Raw genomic sequence first — 16,396 nt, 5'->3', positions numbered from 1 at the left:
GGGAACCACTGTCTTAGAAGATCTTATGTGCACATTATATTCTGTTGCTACATACCACAAGTCTTAGTTATAGAAATTATGTTTTGTCTTTTTGGACTGTGACTCGACATTTACTGTGCATCATTTAACAACTGTCCTAGAACGTATTATTCCATTATTTACAGTTTTGTGGGGCTGTTTACAATGGGGGGGGATTTTAGTTTTGTGGTTTGTCTTCCCACGCACCGTGATGCCTTTGAATGCTTATGTATCTTAGTCCACATAGAGTGAGCATGAGGTAATGAGGAAGACGAGGTTTAGGGTCCGTAGCAAAGGTCAGGGGAATGTGTTTAGCGGGTGTCATCTCAACAGGCTGTGAGTCTGTAATAGCATCACGGGAAAGCGAGGGAGGTCAGAGACTTTGAGGGGTGTCATCGAGCATCATAAATCATGTGAAGCTGGTATGTAAACAGCTTTAATATCTGAGCCATGTTTATGTAGGAACAGGTGCACAGATCCTTCAAAGAAATGTCTGTGAGCCCCTTAATGAAAAGAATGACTCAGTGTTATCTCTGTTTTCATAATTTTGCTTAGGAAATGTATAGATATGTATACAATAGATCATTTTGTATTTTAGATCAATTGGCTCCCATTATACACAAGCTTGTAGTGTTTTATGGATGAGGCCACCTTCAAAAGTTGTATTGCTGCATTTTTGCTTCTGTTTTTTACTACAGACTTTTCAAATACAAACTGTGACAGTTATTCACTGGAGTCCATTACATGTGCAGTTGTCAAAGCCCACAGATCAGTGAGGTGTCAGGCATAACGTCATACTCTACCTTCTCTAGGAATGCCCTGCTCTTGTTTCTCATGGGAACAGATTCTGGAGCCAGCAGCCCACTGAGATGATGAGGATATGTATTTGGACCTGTCACCCAAATGCCTTTAAAGCTGCAGTAGGCGGTGCTGGCAATGTTACAATACGATAAAGTAAGCAATAGTTACATACATTGTACAAAGTGAAATGACTGAAAATGATCATCCAGAGAATGAGGGTATACAGGCATACACAGGCACACACATATAAGCCTTCATTGCAAAGATCAGTCTTTCTGCATTAAAATGCACCATTGCTTAATGTAACAGACCATCACCATAGTTCAAATGGGATGTCATTCAGAGCTAAAAGGAGATAGCAGTGTCATAAAGGGTACATGACCTTTGACCTCTGATGTTGTGGATAAATGTAGGCATGAGCATAAATCACTAAGGCAGTGTATTATAATATAAATGTTTTAAAATATTGAATCAGCATATCAGCTCTAAAGATCCTGAACAAAATACAGGGTACTGGTTGTAAACAATGTCTTATTGTCAGTATTGTCAACATGTATATGACACGAAATATGTTGTGTGGTCACTACGGATGCCAGCATGCTGTCCGAGGGTCCAAGGTCCCATTGGTCAGAGAGGACAGTCTGACTTAGGTCATGTGACGGCTGCTTGGGTCAAGTGGACCTCACTTTTGAATGAGCAAGACATAAATTAATGTCTTTCCGGATGTTGTGAGCTAGCTCAGTCATATAGACTCATTCTATATCTAATACAAGCTACTTGCACATGTATTCCCACACATTTTAACTAAGTATACATTTTCTCAACTTTTGAATTGAAATAGTCTCATTAAAAACAAACAAACAAACAAACAAAAACAACAACAACAATAATAGCAACCAAACTTAACAAAAAACATTTGTATTACAAGGAAAATATAAAATACCACATGTCTCACAAGCACTTTCACGTCATTTTATGTTGACAACTGTCAGCTCAGTACTAATTTTATTTATTTACTTTTACGCAAAACATTTCCCTGACGTCAGAGCTACATAAAAGCTCTTTTAAAGTTGCCGCCTCATTAAAACTATGTTAATTCTTTAGTGAAATGCCTACGTAGCCAGGGAAACTACCTAAATGGCCAATGTGAGCCACAAATCTGTCCAGCAGTTACTGCCATTGTCATGCAGTAGACCTAAAGGTCGCAGAGAAGCAGGACAAATAGGTAGGACAAAAATCTGGGTGTGAAATTTTAAAAAGGTGAAGAACTATGACGGGGAAAACAGCGAGTGAATGTGTGGGGTTATGTGGGTTCACGACATTGGGACGCAAGTTTGGTCTGGTATGAGGCCGATGAAAGGGCCAGCTCAGGAGGTGCTGTCATTTCTGTCCTACCCAAAGAGGAGCAGCCCATGTGACATCAACAGTAATAATGAAGCTTGCTCATCAATGGCTGGGCTAGGGGCTATATAAGGGACACACACTAGAGGCCTCAAGAGTATAAGTATAGGACTAACCTGCTAAAGACCTCTCTAAAGACAGTCTTACACTGGATCTGATCTGAAACTAAAAAGGTAGGTCTGAAAAAGGAGATGTTTTTTATGGTTTTGAATCTAACGGATCACTAGATGTTAATGCACTTATACTAATTTTAAGTAGGGCAACTTAATTGTCTTACTGTTGGCTAAACTTGTTCTTTATATAACTTATATTTATATGTATATATTTGTTGTATTTTTTTGTATTTTACAAAGTACTCCATTGTTCAAAATTAATATGATTCATGTTTCTCTTCACAGATCAACAAAGAATTTCAAAATGATGAATGTGGACTGTAAAATGCTACTGCTACCGCTCATTATCATTTTATCAACAGTTTGTGAAGGACATCCTCTAAGGTACATACTTCCTCGAAATATACTACTTAGAATAAAAAATGTGCTATCTGGCTTTTCAAAATACCTTAATACCAATGTGTAATAAATGTCTGTGTTGAACCTTAACAGTTTTCTTCTATATGTTGTAGCAAAAGAACAGTGAGTGAAGTGCAGCTCATGCACAATCGAGGAGAGCACAAGCTGCAGAAGGAGCGGCGAGACTGGCTCCAGATGAGGTTACGGGGGATTCACCTGGGCCAAAGCTGGTCCAGAGCAGAGCCAGCCTGGAACAGAGGGGACGAGAACCGCCCACGCAGGAAGAAGATTCTGCCTAAAGGTCTCCCAGACTCTCTGACGCCTGAGGAGATCCAGTTTGCCATGGACTACCTGGAGGAGATGCTGAGATCTAAAAAACAATGATTTTACCCAATTTTTCCCAATATTCCACTGTGCCTTTTTACTCCAATATTGTTTTTATTTTATGGAATATATAATTTTATAGTTATCTTTTAGTTATTTAACTTATTGTTTATTTATTTTTTTTATTATTTTGTTTTATTTATTAATTTCTCAAAGAAAAAATGTAAATACACTTTAATTTTACAGGGGCATTGTATATTTTATTTAAGTTTTTTTCTTTTTCTTTTTTAGTATAGTAGGCAAAGTGGACCAAAATGATGAAAAATTATTTTTGATAATGCAAACTATGTCGGCCTAATTTTGTTTCATTGTGTCTTAAGAAATACATGTTATAAAACAAAACTTATGATTGTTTCTAATATCCTGACAGAGAGAATACGAAGATTAACAGAAAAAATAAAGTAAAATCATTAAAATATAACACAATCTTTCTTCATATTATTTTTTCTTATAAAAGATCCATGAGTAGAACATACATTTTAATCATACGCCCAAGAATCCGTGAACTAGTCTGGAGTTCTCGCGAGAGTTTGTGTGATTTTCTCTCGTTAGTCTGTGCTCCTCTTAACCAAACACAAATCTGTGGAACATTCAAGCTACAGCCAATCTCACACATTTAACACAACTTTTGAGACCCCGGGCCGGTGGACAGACCACTGCCAGGATGAATATCAGAGAATGTAGCATAGACAGGTAAGAAGTTTAAACAAGTTTAAACACGTACTTAGCTTAGCGCTAGTTAGCGTTAGCTGCTGTTAGCCAAGATCACTAGTTGGTGTTGTACCAAAGACTGTGTAGTACTGTAGACTGTGTGTAGTACTGTAGACTGTGTGTAGTACTGTAGACTGTGTGTAGTACTGTAGACTGCGTGTAGTACTGTAGACTGTGTGTAGTACTGTAGACTGTGTGTAGTACTGTAGTACTGCAGACTGCGTGTAGTATGTGTAGTACTGTGTGTGTGTAGTACTGCAGACTGTGTGTAGTATTGTAGACTGTGTGTAGTACTGTGTGTAGTACTGTAGACTGTGTGTAGTACTGTAGACTGTGTGTAGTACTGCAGACTGTGTGTAGTACTGTAGACTGTGTGTAGTACCGCATACTGTGTGTAGTACCACATACTGTGTGTAGTACTGCAGACTGTGTGTAGTACTGTAGACTGTGTGTAGTACTGTAGACTGCGTGTAGTACTGTAGACTGCGTGTAGTACTGCAGACTGTGTGTAGTACTGTAGACTGCGTGTAGTACTGTAGACTGTGTGTAGTACTGTAGACTGTGTGTAGTACTGTAGACTGTGTGTAGTACCACATACTGTGTGTAATACCGCAGACTGTGTAGTACTGTAGACTGTGTGTAGTACTGCAGACTGTGTGTAGTACTGCAGACTCTGTAGTACTGTAGACTGTGTGTAGTACCGCAGACTGTGTGTAGTACCGCAGACTGTGTGTAGTACCGCAGACTGTGTGTAGTACCGCAGACTGTGTGTAGTACCGCAGACTGTGTGTAGTACCGCAGACTGTGTGTAGTACCGCAGACTGTGTGTAGTACCGCAGACTGTGTGTAGTACCGCAGACTGTGTGTAGTACCGCAGACTGTGTGTAGTACCACAGACTGTGTGTAGTACCACATACTGTGTAGTACCTTAACTTACACAAACTCAAGACCCTTTTGTCGTAACCTACACCAAGACTCAATTTAACACGTAGATTTTCATGATATCGTCTGTGCAGGGAGTTTATCTGGAGGCTACAAACCTGGCGCCTCTTTTGACTGAGCAGCGCAGTTCCGTTTGTGCATTTTGTCCACAGTAAAACTATGCTAGGTTAGCACCATAAGCTGCATTAATATATACGGTCAGCACAGACCTTTGCATGTTACAGCGGTACAACCAGGTCTGTAATAGTATTGATTATAATATGTTTTCACGTCAGTCAACTGCCCACCTATAACATAAACATCTAGCTTAATGTTTAGGTTTGCTTGTTTTGTTTTTTCTTCGAAAACTTAATGTGCAGAGACAGATGTTGTCCTGGCTAATCCCATTCACTGTATTATGTGTCAAGCTGCTAACTCTTTTTAAGTCTGTCCTGACCCAGTAGGAAAACTACAATCGAGATTTGAGTTTGTAATCTATTATCAGCTTTATATGATGTTTGACTTTCATTATAATTTGTCAGTCGGAGAAGCTTTGTAACTTTGTAATGAATGTGATCTGGTGCCATCTGCAGGCCATTTCTTTAACTACATTTAAACTAGTGCTGGATGTGAAATGGATAACGCAGAATCATCTGCACTATATTGAGATAACTTGAGTTTATAGAGTCGCTTCAAGGTTTTTTTTTTACGGTAGCTATGTACTTGCGTGCAAATTATTCACAGTCAGATGTACAACAACTCACCCTTATGTAACAGATAACCTTATGTCCTGTCAGTCATCATATCATTGTTGCATTGTCTTCCTATGACCTCTTATATATAGCTGAGATTTTGTATTCTATTACTTATTTTTGTATTTAATTTTGACTTGTACGTTTCACACCTGTCTCTTTCTATCTTTTTGCTACTTATTTAGAATTTATTCTTACCATTTATATTGTTTGCTCTTTGTTATTATATTATATTGTGATGAATGAGCGACTGTGCCCAAATAATTTCCTTTGTGGATCAATAAAGTTAAATAAAGTCTAAGTCAAGGAGCACATGGAAAAGCCGGCTGCAGACACCGCGTTAGCTGTATGAGCACATTATGTATTGTTTATCCTTTTTACTTAGGCGTCCGTTGCTCGGTAGCCCAATTAAACTCGTTATACCGCTATAGCGTCGACAGCACTGCGCATTCCCATGGCACGTAAAGGCGGCAGCGCTCTGATTCAGTCTCGCACGCGGCCATTCACAAGCTCATGTCTCTCTCCTCTTCCTCCGCGGACTCTGAATGACTGACCAGCAGCAGCAGCAGCATCAGCGCGCCTCCTCCTCCTCCTCCTCCTCCCTGCTCAAACACAGCGTCCACACACACATCGGTGGTCTTTCCCCGCGAGCCCAGGCCCACCCCGAGCACTGAAACGATGTGGATTAAGTTGCAAAGTAATGTGCGAGGATGCTGCTGAAAGTGCCGGCCAGCCCGTTGTGTTCGGAGGAGCGGGAGGCTTTTGTTCCGCTGTCGTGCCCTGCTGCTTTGTCTTCACTTGGCCCTCGGATACAGAGTGGTAGGTACAGAGCCGCCCTCCCGGGACCTTGACAAATGACACGAGTCTCCCGTTATTTAGGCTAACCTTTCCAGTTATAGGCTCTTATCATTGTCAAAAAAAGAAGTCATTGATCCAAGGCATGCTGCTATCAAACTCGCCAGACAAAGGGACAGTCTGAGCTATTGGAATCTCATAAAATGTATTTGAATCTACTATATTTTTTTGTGTATTTTTAATTCTGTAATATTGTGTGCTGTATTTGACTATAGTGTTGCAAAAGCTTTGATAATCTGGATATAACTGACTCAGATAAAACGGGTTAGGGTTTAAAAACGGTTGCAACATTGCCATTCAGAATGCTTTTTTATTAAATTTGGTACTCTTCTTTGTGATTAGTGCCTTAATTCATGTAATTTGTCTCCCAAGTCGAGATGCAGCCATTTAGAGCCATCTCTGTTTCTGCCCTTCACTTGTTCGGTGTTAGCAGACCCTAAATAATAGATGGGACCCTCACCCCATGTGTCCCTCACCTCATGCTTTTTATAGACACTTTTTGTTATTTTGCCATTGTTCATTCTCAAATCTCACAGGAAAGCTTAAGGCTGCTTACAAGGAACAGGGAGGAGAGATTTGGACCTGGTAGAGTCTAGAGGTGGAATTGTAGCCCTTTGAGATTCAGCTGGGAGGTTTGCCTTACGAAAGATGAGACGCTGCTAGTGTAAGTGAAATATTGCCTTCTCCATTTCTTTGTTCCCTGCGCCTCAGCTGATGCCGGTCCCTTCTTTGGCTGCTGGCCCATGACTTCCAGAACACCACTGGTTTTATTTCCCTAATTTAGTTTCGGTGTTATCAATCTTTTCCCCAGAGGAGAGAAACATTGCCAGGCATTGTTTGAATCATTTTGTTTTGTACCATGTTTCCCCTAAGGTTACAGAAGAATAAGATGATACAGATGTATTTGACAGTTCTAGTTGTTGGAGCTTGTGTGTTTTTACTTTCTTTTCTCATACCTGCTGTTGTGACCCTTTTCTTCAAGGACACTGGCAGAGGCTCTGTCTGCAGCTCCTTTCAGAGGCTGCTTCTTCTCACTTTATATTTCATGATGGAAAGATACTAGTGGAGAAAGTGAGTGGTGAAAAAACATTTGGAGGCAAGATTAGTGGCCATATGTAAATTTGTCCCTACTGTGACAAGAAAATAAATGTATAAATGTTGCTATTACTCATTTATGGAGTGAACCCAGTGAACCATTTTCAGTGGTGTGTGATGGAGAGAGCAGGATTCTGAAGCACTTGCAGGTAGCTTAGTGCTGCTGAGTTTGTCCCTGTGTTATTGAGAAAACAACTGATTTGATTTTGTAAAAGACGTACACAGCTGAAACCCCAAAGCAAAAGGAGGTGGACTGCTTTTTTACACAGTGTTTAATACATTTAATGTTAACTGCACTATTTTTTGTTCTCAAACCCCACATTAAAGTAACACTTTAATTTACGTGCTCTGACCTTGCTATAGTCTATTTTCTTTTTTAAATGTAGTTGTTTTTTCATATGCTCACTCATATTCTAGAGCCAAGTACAAACCAGTGGTCTCTTTTCTTTTTCTCCGTATTTGCATTTTCTTGTAACCAGGTGTCCTGGTTCTGGCCAGTAGCCAGCAGCACAAAAGACAAGAGGGAAAACAATAAAGTTGTCTAAACATTTTTTTTGTCCCTTCTGGTTAATGGAAGTTAAAGCTAAAGTTCCCTATTGACATCTTTTACAATTTCTTGGCACAGTGTGCCTGGCTCCATGTGCCCCCAGTCCTGGTGGTTTTTTGTTATGCTCTTTATTTCAGCCTATATAAATGTGTCCCAGAGAGATCGTAAAGGTGTAGTTATTTACTGACTCCCATGGTGCATTGCTGTGATTGGACAGGCCTCGTTAGACTCTTCATATTTCATAGCGGCTGGTCTCTGGAGAGTGCAACCTGGATCATTACAGAGATGTGTTTGTGCCTCATAAGCTCCACCACACCATCGATCAGAGCTGCATTTTCAAACAGGCAGACGGATACATCAGACAAACTTTATTAATGTGACTAATGTCCCGTGAGGTGCCAGCAGCAGTGTTATTACAAGTTTCCATCAAGATTTGTCTTATGAACAGCTCTACAGATGCATAAATCCTATGTCAGCTGATCCCAGGGCAGTGAAGGCATTTGCTGTGGGGAGGACTTCAGATTTTATATGAATACATTGTATTTTTTGTGACTAAAAGTTTGTTTTTGTCCATTACTAAAGCCATAGTGATTTAATTTTATTCAGGGGAAAATAATTAGTATTAAATACTTTAACCTACCTAATTTGAGGTGGGGTACAAGATTATGGATGTTCTCCAGTCTCCATTTGCTCAAAACAAAATTTTTAAATTTTGCTGTAAATTTGTCAGTTTAAATTTTAATGGGATATTAAACCTTTCTGAGACCATTAACAGTGAGTGAACATTGAAATACTGACTGCTTTGATACACGTGTCTTTATTTATTATACTACAGGGATAGCAGTTTTTTCATTTTTCTAGACCTCATTGAGATTAAGTATTTTATTGTCTCAGAGACATTACATTATACACGATACCCTTAATTACAGCCTTTGAATACAACCATTAAAATGTCAATTACCTTTTGATTGCAGCCTTAAATTACACTGATAGACAATTTCAATAATAACCAAAACCACTAATTACCATTGTGTGTGTCCTGGTCTGAACCTACCTACTTTCACAGGAGGACTCTTTTGAAGTGTCTGTCATTCACTCAGGTTTCTTCAGTATCAGCCCGTGCATTCAGAGCTGTGCTGCTCTTGCTGGCTGCAGATTGAAGGCTCACTTGATTTGACAGTTTGTCAACTCAAGAGAATGAGATGTGCACTGGCTAAACTAGAGTGTTGTTTCATAAAACCACGCCTCTGTGTTCACTCATGTGTGCCCCCTCTAAGAGTTTGTGTTTGTGCATAGAAATTTTAACTGAGCATGTCTATAAAAAGTTACTGTCAGAAAGTATTTCTCTGCAGAGCATAAAGGAGTAACTTTGCACAATCAAACAGTTTACTAAGTACATGACTGAAGAAAGTAAACTACTACTGCGACTTTGCACTCCAGACTTCTTTTGTATGGATTCAAACAATTTTCCTGTCATTGTCATGTTACTAAAAATTCAAACTTGGTTTTGGTATCACTTTAATACTAAAAACATTTTTAAGACATTGTTGTTTCTACTATATTACCATGTGTTCTTCTACTAGTCCTAGTACTGATCAAGGAAATTCTAAAACTCTTCAGGAAAAGTTCATTTCTCTCCTATTGACAGTGTGTTTTTTTTCAGGATTGCTACAGCTTTAAATGAGCATATAGTTTTAGAATCGATTAGTGTCTGGGTATTGTCACCAAATACTTTAAAATATATATTTTTTTTTAATTGCAAAATGACAAAGGCCAAAATGTAATCAACATCTGAACCAGAGCCTCTGTAAAACTAACTTTGGCTGTGGTCTGTATTTTAAAGAATTGGTCAGAGAAAGGCGAACTGGCGATGTCCATTTGACGACACAGAGGCCGAAGTTAAAAGTGTTTCCTCTATGGACCCACCATTAAGTAACATGTCTTCTTGTTCCTCTTGTGCCACAGTGAGCCGTTGGGTGGGTCCGTCGTGGACCTGGAGCGGCAGCAGCAGGTCATGAGTGTGTTCGGGGGCGGGGCCACAGGAGGCGGAGCCTCAGGTGGAGCCCGACCAGGTGAGCACTACAGAGAGCAGCGGCGTCGCTCCAGTGACCGCTCACGAGACTCCTCCCACGAGAGAGGAGAGAACCAGCTGACCCCCTGCATCCGCAACGTCACCTCTCCCACTCGACAGCACGGTGAGGACCACACGCAGCACTTTAATTCAAGTGATACTTTGCAGCGCATGTCATCAATATTCTCTAACTGTAAGCACTACTCTGTCTGAGGCTCTGTCTAATCTGATCTTTATTTTAACATAATCTGAGAAAGAAAAGACTTAGAATTACAATAGGTGAGCTGACATTGTGCCTCCATGGTAACTGGTGAACATTCTGCCAATACACATACATGTAGAACACCCCCAGCATGATGTTACTGCAAGGATCAATAAAGTGATTGTGTGGATCAATTTAAATATCAAAGAATGCTATTGTCATTATAATGTAGCGTCCATGTGGAGCTCTGTTGGAACAAACAAGAAAAATGTGCTCTCAATAAGAATTAGTTTTGTGATGATGAGTGGTTCAATTTCATTCACCTCACGCTTACCCGAATGTGACAGAGTTAATACAATTCTTACAGCTGCTTTCTGCTCTCACGTCGTAAAGTGTCTTTATTCATTTGGACCCCTCAGGCACAGACTACTTTTTTAATATAATATGCTTTTATATCATTTAACAATACTGTTAAATCAGTTGGGTGTATGAAGAAAAACGGGATTTAAATTTTCTGTTGGTTAACAAAGGTCCAAATGAAAAGAATCTATAAATTGAAAAAATGAAACATTTCTACAGATCTTATTCTTACTCTGTTTTGTGTGTGTGTGTTTCAGATCGTGAGCGTGGCGATGGCGGCTCTTCGTCGCGCTCGTCCAGTCCCCGCCCACCCAGGGTCCCTCTGACCTACTCCCATGTGGGACACGTGCCTCGCTCCGCAGACCTTCACCCCAAACTGATGGGACAGGGCCCTAATGACATGATCTATGTGTATGACCTGGGCAGCAAGGAGAGTCACAGGGGGGCGCTAAGGCTCGGCGAGAGGGTCACGCTCATCGTAGACAACACCAGATTTGTGGTGGACCCCGCCATTTTCACAGCCCAGCCAAACACCATGCTGGGCAGGTGAGTCCACTTGACTTTTTAACTTTCACTCTAGCTTTTTCTTTTGGTCACATTTTTATACAACGCTTTTCCACCTTCAAGGCACTCAAAGCACTTAGTTTTGATAATGAAAGGACTTATATTATGCTAATTTGACTTGTGAGCTTTTTTAGTCATGGTATAATGTTACCTCATCAAAAACATACCTGGAGTTGTGTTTTGTTTCATTCACACACTGAGTAAGCCTTTAGTCTCTCTACATTTCCAAAGTTCAAAATAGCAGCTACCTTTTGTCTTTTGTTCAGTAGAGATGGACAATTCCAGGACTGAAATTATCCACATGATTCTAGTGAAGGTGTATGGAGTTTAAAAACACAGTGGAGCACTTCCTGTGTTACCACATGACGTCACAAGGTGGAACAGAGTGTTTTCCGTTTGAAAGAAGAACTCCGCCTAATTATGCGGGGTTTGTGTGTTAAACATGTGAATGAAATAAAACACAACTCCAGGTATGTTATTGATAGAGAAAGTAGTGTAATACGGGTCCTTTAATCTACTATAACAAGTATAACTTTGATCATTATTTTACATTTGCTGATGTGCTTCCAGGATGTTTGGTTCTGGACGTGAGAACAACTTCACCCGACCAAACGAAAAAGGAGAATATGAAGTGGCCGACGGGATCAGCTCCACTGTGTTCAGAGCCATTCTGGTAAGAAACACTCCTCCACATATATATTTCTGTTATTTTGCCATCTCAGCTGGTTACTTGTATTATGTTAAGCTTTTTGATGTGTTCTGCTGGACATTAAAAATAAGAAGAAAGTTTAGATGACACAGCCAAAATATGATTCTTCCTTTCAGGTGCTTTAGCAGGTCATATTTTAACAGCACTCAGGAGTGTTGATGTTGTAACCCTACAAGGTGCACTGCTGTGAATAGCTAAAAATAGGATGTTTGCTGAATCATAGACTTGGACAAAATGGGGGTTGTATCCGCTGACTCAAGTGGCTTTTCAAATCAATATCACAATATTTTAAAACATACGACTTGTATAAGAAGTCAGAAAATGGGTAAATAATTTATAACTACTTAAGTACCACAAAATCGTTGCCTCATTTGATCTATATTTTCCACCCACTCACAGCTATTTTTACGAACCACTTTAGTTCTTCATAAATGCTGACTCTAAACCTGGTGCTCCTCCGTGTTGCTCGGTCTAGCCTCTTTTAGCTGCACAATGGCTGGCAGTGGCAGAGCTTAAGGCAGCAGTTCGATGATGGAAAGTGGAGCACGGAGCAGGAAGTGACATCACAGCCCCTCCCCCTCCTGTAAACAGAGCATCCCTCACTCACCCCCCCCGTCCTCCCTCCCTCCTGCTCTCATCCTCCGTTTCCCTCCCAGCAGCATCAGTAATGGCGTCGTGCTTCTCTCTCTCCCCCGCTCCGGTGTGAACGCTCCCCCCTCTCTCTCTCTCCTCTCTCTCTCTCTCTCTCTCTCTCTCTCTCTCTCTCTCTCTCTCTCTCTCTCTCTCTCTCTCTATACCTGTGTGTGTGTGTGCTCTTTTCAAAATGGCAGGATTACTACAAGTCGGGGATAATCCGCTGCCCTGACGGCGTTTCCATTCCTGAACTGCGGGAGGCATGTGACTACCTCTGTATCTCCTTCAACTACAACACCATCAAGTGCAGAGACCTAAGTGAGTACGCTCTCGGCCACTTCACTGCATTTTTTTCTTCTTTTTTTTGTTTGTATCGCTGTTTTTTTTTACGGCTCTGGCTGCTGACGCTCCACACTGAGTAGCTCCATCGGTGTGGGTAAGTCCTGTGTGTTTTGGTTTGCACATAACATTTCCTTATTTCAGTACATCAAATGAATACTGTGTTATCACTCCTGGTATTCTCACTATTGCTACTACAAGGACTATTATTGATGCTGGTATTGTTTACTGTAATTGTTGTCTATTTAGAGTGTGGGAGGTTTGCGTGTCTGTAAGTAGGTCATCATTAGCAGTGAGTTTTAAAGCTTGGTTTGTAGTTACATAAACATTGCACTAGCCCGGGTTGGCTGGATTTCACTGTATTTCTAGTGGATTTGTCCATATTTACTCATAGAAGATTGATTCAGAAGACACTGATCCATTTGTGTCATTGTCCACAGCCGTACTATCCTCTGGTTTTCATTTCTGTTGTCGGCTCAAATGTCTGTAAATGGCAAACCCCGTTAGTGCAGCACTGAGACAAAGGTGTTAAATACACTGGCTGCTAGATATGACCTACATTTGGTGCAGATTCAGCCCACTTTTGCTGAATATTACACCCCCACAATTTACATCACAATGCTGTAAGCAATCTGAAAATACTGCGAAGGATCTCTTATGTAACCTGCAATAACTGCACTAAAGACTTTGGATGTCTCCAGTACTGCTGGATGTGATACAGATTAGTCACATTTCACCATGTTTATCAAAGTACATGATTCTGATGCGACTAAAGCTGATCTGCGTGTTGTACTGGTTTGTGATGTACTTTTTCATCAGTCAGTGTTTGTGATCAGAAGTCACTTAATGATAATAATAACCCTGGACACTGCACAATGAGGAGTTACTTCTTAAAGAAGACAAACAGGATATGTGCTCTTCACTGCTTTAAACCGCTTTGCCCTGGACAGTGTTTGAGACTATTCCTCTTTCTGCAGGTGCCCTGATGCACGAGCTGTCTAACGACGGCGCGCGGCGACAGTTTGAGTGTTACCTGGAGGAGATGGTGCTGCCGTTGATGGTGGCCAGTGCACAGAGTGGAGAGAGGGAGTGTCATGTGGTGGTCCTGACTGACGATGATGTGGTGGACTGGGACGAAGAGTACCCCCCACAGATGGGAGAGGAGTACTCCCAAAGTAAGACTGAAGCACACGCACAATAATTCAACGTTTGCAGTTCATCATGTAACTCTTCTTCTAACTCGTCTTTCTATTTTTCAGTCATTTACAGCACCAAGTTGTACCGGTTCTTCAAATACATTGAGAACAGAGACGTGGCCAAAGCTGTGCTGAAAGACAGGGGCCTGAAGAAAATCCGCCTGGGCATCGAAGGTACTGACTGCAGCCTTACACAGCCCTTGGTTCTGTATTACAGTCCTATACAGAGCACAGCACTGTTTCACATAGACTCATGGACCTAACTCTAGTACTCTGTATCTCCGCAGGTTATCCCACCTACAAAGAGAAGGTGAAACGGCGTCCCGGGGGGCGTCCGGAGGTCATCTATAACTATGTGCAGCGTCCGTTCATCCGCATGTCCTGGGAGAAGGAGGAAGGCAAGAGTCGCCACGTGGACTTTCAGTGCGTCAAGTCCAAATCCACCACAAACCTGGCCGCTGCAGCCGCAGACATCCCTCAGGACCAGCTGGTGGTGATGCAGCCGGGACCCCCCATGGACGAGCTGGACACTGTGCCCCTGGGACACGAACAGCAGCCCCCTACAGCCCCCCTGGAACCTCTGCCTCCACAGGCAGCTCACAACTCCCCCCACCCACCACAGGATGTACCACACCAGGCAGTGCCCAGCCTAGCCCACAGTAACCACGGTAACCAGCACAGCAGCCACTCTCAGGCCACATATCACTATGAGCCCGGCCCGGACCCTCCTTCCCCCTCTGCATGAGTCCAGAGCCGCATTCACTCTCAAACAGACCCCTACCACGAACAAGAAGCAGCAGTGGACTCATGTCCAAATGCACTTGAATGTGTTATGTAATGAACAGAAACTTTGTACAACACAAAGGCAAAAGCAATAAACAAAAAACATCCACACAATGTATTTAAACATTTAGGCACATTTCACCCACATCACACAGCACAATGTACACACAAGAGCTGTAATGCAGACATGTCCCTGTATCTCACTTAACTGGACATTTATGGAGTTGTACTGTAAATCTAGAAGAAACATATAGAGCCCAAAGCGCCTGTCTGTTATCGGGCATTGTGCTTAATGTCTGAGGTATCTGTGATGACCCAGGTCTCTTTACACATGATCTGGTGGAAATGACGTTGCTTTTTTGTGGTAGTGCTACAATCTGCAATATGTGTGAAATATGCAGTCAAACATACTTTATTTTTGTGTATTGCATTGTTTGCTATCGCTGGAATCATTTAATCAGTTTCTCAGTATAAGGTTTGCTACCTCAATGTTGGAAGAAATGAAATCTGTGAGACGGCAGTTAAAAAAAAATCTTCAAAGTAATTTTGGATTTTTGTGAGACATTGTTTTGAACACTTCATCACACAATACAGTATTAATATTTATTATTTATTGTAGAAAATTATTAACCGAACCACAACTGTTGATGTGACGACACCATCGCACACTTCATATTTATTTAATGCATACATGCTTTTAGGCTGATTTTGTTGCCAAAAAGCACAGGGTCAGTCTTTTCTGGTAAGAGAGTGAATGCGGCATGTTTCCCTAAACCTCCCCCTCCTTTTGGCAGAACACCACTTTGCCTTTGCTGCCCTTTGACTGGGACTCTACAAGGTTCTGCTGAGACAAATACTGTGGATATGATTATTCACATAAAGATTGCTGTAGAAATGGAAATGTGTCTAAAGATTAAAAAGGTTCAATGTCCTACACTCCAGTTTTTACTAAATGCAGGAACACATGATGTCACAGATGTTTATATAAATGTTTTTTTGTTTTTCAATAAATACTATTTACAAAAAAAGCTTGTTTACTATATTGAGTTGACAAATTGCAATAAGACAAGAAAGATAATCCACAAAAATAGGGACAAGCAGTATATACTTGATTTTTTTTCTAATTTGAATTACTGTTTTGTAATTACTTCGTTAACAAATACTTTAAAACAAACTGCTTAGTTGCTAAAACTGCTAAAAGTAATTCATAAGTAGGTTTCATTACAGCAGTGGTTGCACAATCAGCATGTTGTATTTATTGTGATGGAAAAAACAAGTAACCAAGCAGACAGAGTAATGATTGCAAAATGATCTTTTGCATAACACATCTAACAGTGGAATGAAGGTGTGAATTCAATGCGCTGTAGTTTGTGAAACTAAGTGAGCCTCGTGCAAAATACTCAAAGTAAAATAATCTATTTACTTTCCATCCAATTACCACAGAATACGCATTATGGTGCAGTAACTTTGAGATTTGTCCTATGCAGCAAAAAGGTGACCTGCATTCTTCCTCTCTCGTCATCCTTAAAGCTGCTACATCTG

The 16,396-nt window shown here is 40.9% G+C and overlaps 1 protein-coding gene across 1 annotated transcript; it reads left to right on the top strand.

The window, feature by feature from the left end:
- The first annotated feature begins 3,654 nt into the window (after positions 1-3,654).
- LOC110169373 (BTB/POZ domain-containing protein 10-like) lies at positions 3,655-15,882 on the top strand. The gene is made up of 8 exons (XM_020934905.2): positions 3,655-3,809; positions 9,963-10,192; positions 10,888-11,176; positions 11,765-11,867; positions 12,734-12,854; positions 13,853-14,050; positions 14,135-14,245; positions 14,359-15,882. The coding sequence occupies exons 1-8, from the start codon at positions 3,781-3,783 to the stop codon at positions 14,814-14,816; spliced, it is 1,539 nt and encodes a 512-aa protein (XP_020790564.1). The 5' UTR covers positions 3,655-3,780; the 3' UTR covers positions 14,817-15,882.
- Positions 15,883-16,396: the final 514 nt, after the last annotated feature.

Source organism: Boleophthalmus pectinirostris, unplaced genomic scaffold, assembly GCF_026225935.1.
Source record: "Boleophthalmus pectinirostris isolate CB_2022bp ecotype Guang Dong unplaced genomic scaffold, ASM2622593v1 HiC_scaffold_2, whole genome shotgun sequence".
Lineage (NCBI taxonomy): Eukaryota > Metazoa > Chordata > Actinopteri > Gobiiformes > Gobiidae > Boleophthalmus > Boleophthalmus pectinirostris.
This window is presented reverse-complemented; position numbering and strand designations above follow the sequence as displayed.

What these genes read in the sequence shown, in the direction of transcription:
- LOC110169373 (XM_020934905.2), top strand. Translation starts at nt 3,781, where the DNA reads ATGAATATCAGAGAATGTAGCATAGACAG. An exon ending in CCAAACACCATGCTGGGCAG is followed by an intron (nt 11,177 to 11,764) that starts GTGAGTCCACTT and finishes ATGTGCTTCCAG; the next exon opens with GATGTTTGGTTCTGGACGTG. An exon ending in GGGAGAGGAGTACTCCCAAA is followed by an intron (nt 14,051 to 14,134) that starts GTAAGACTGAAG and finishes TCTATTTTTCAG; the next exon opens with TCATTTACAGCACCAAGTTG.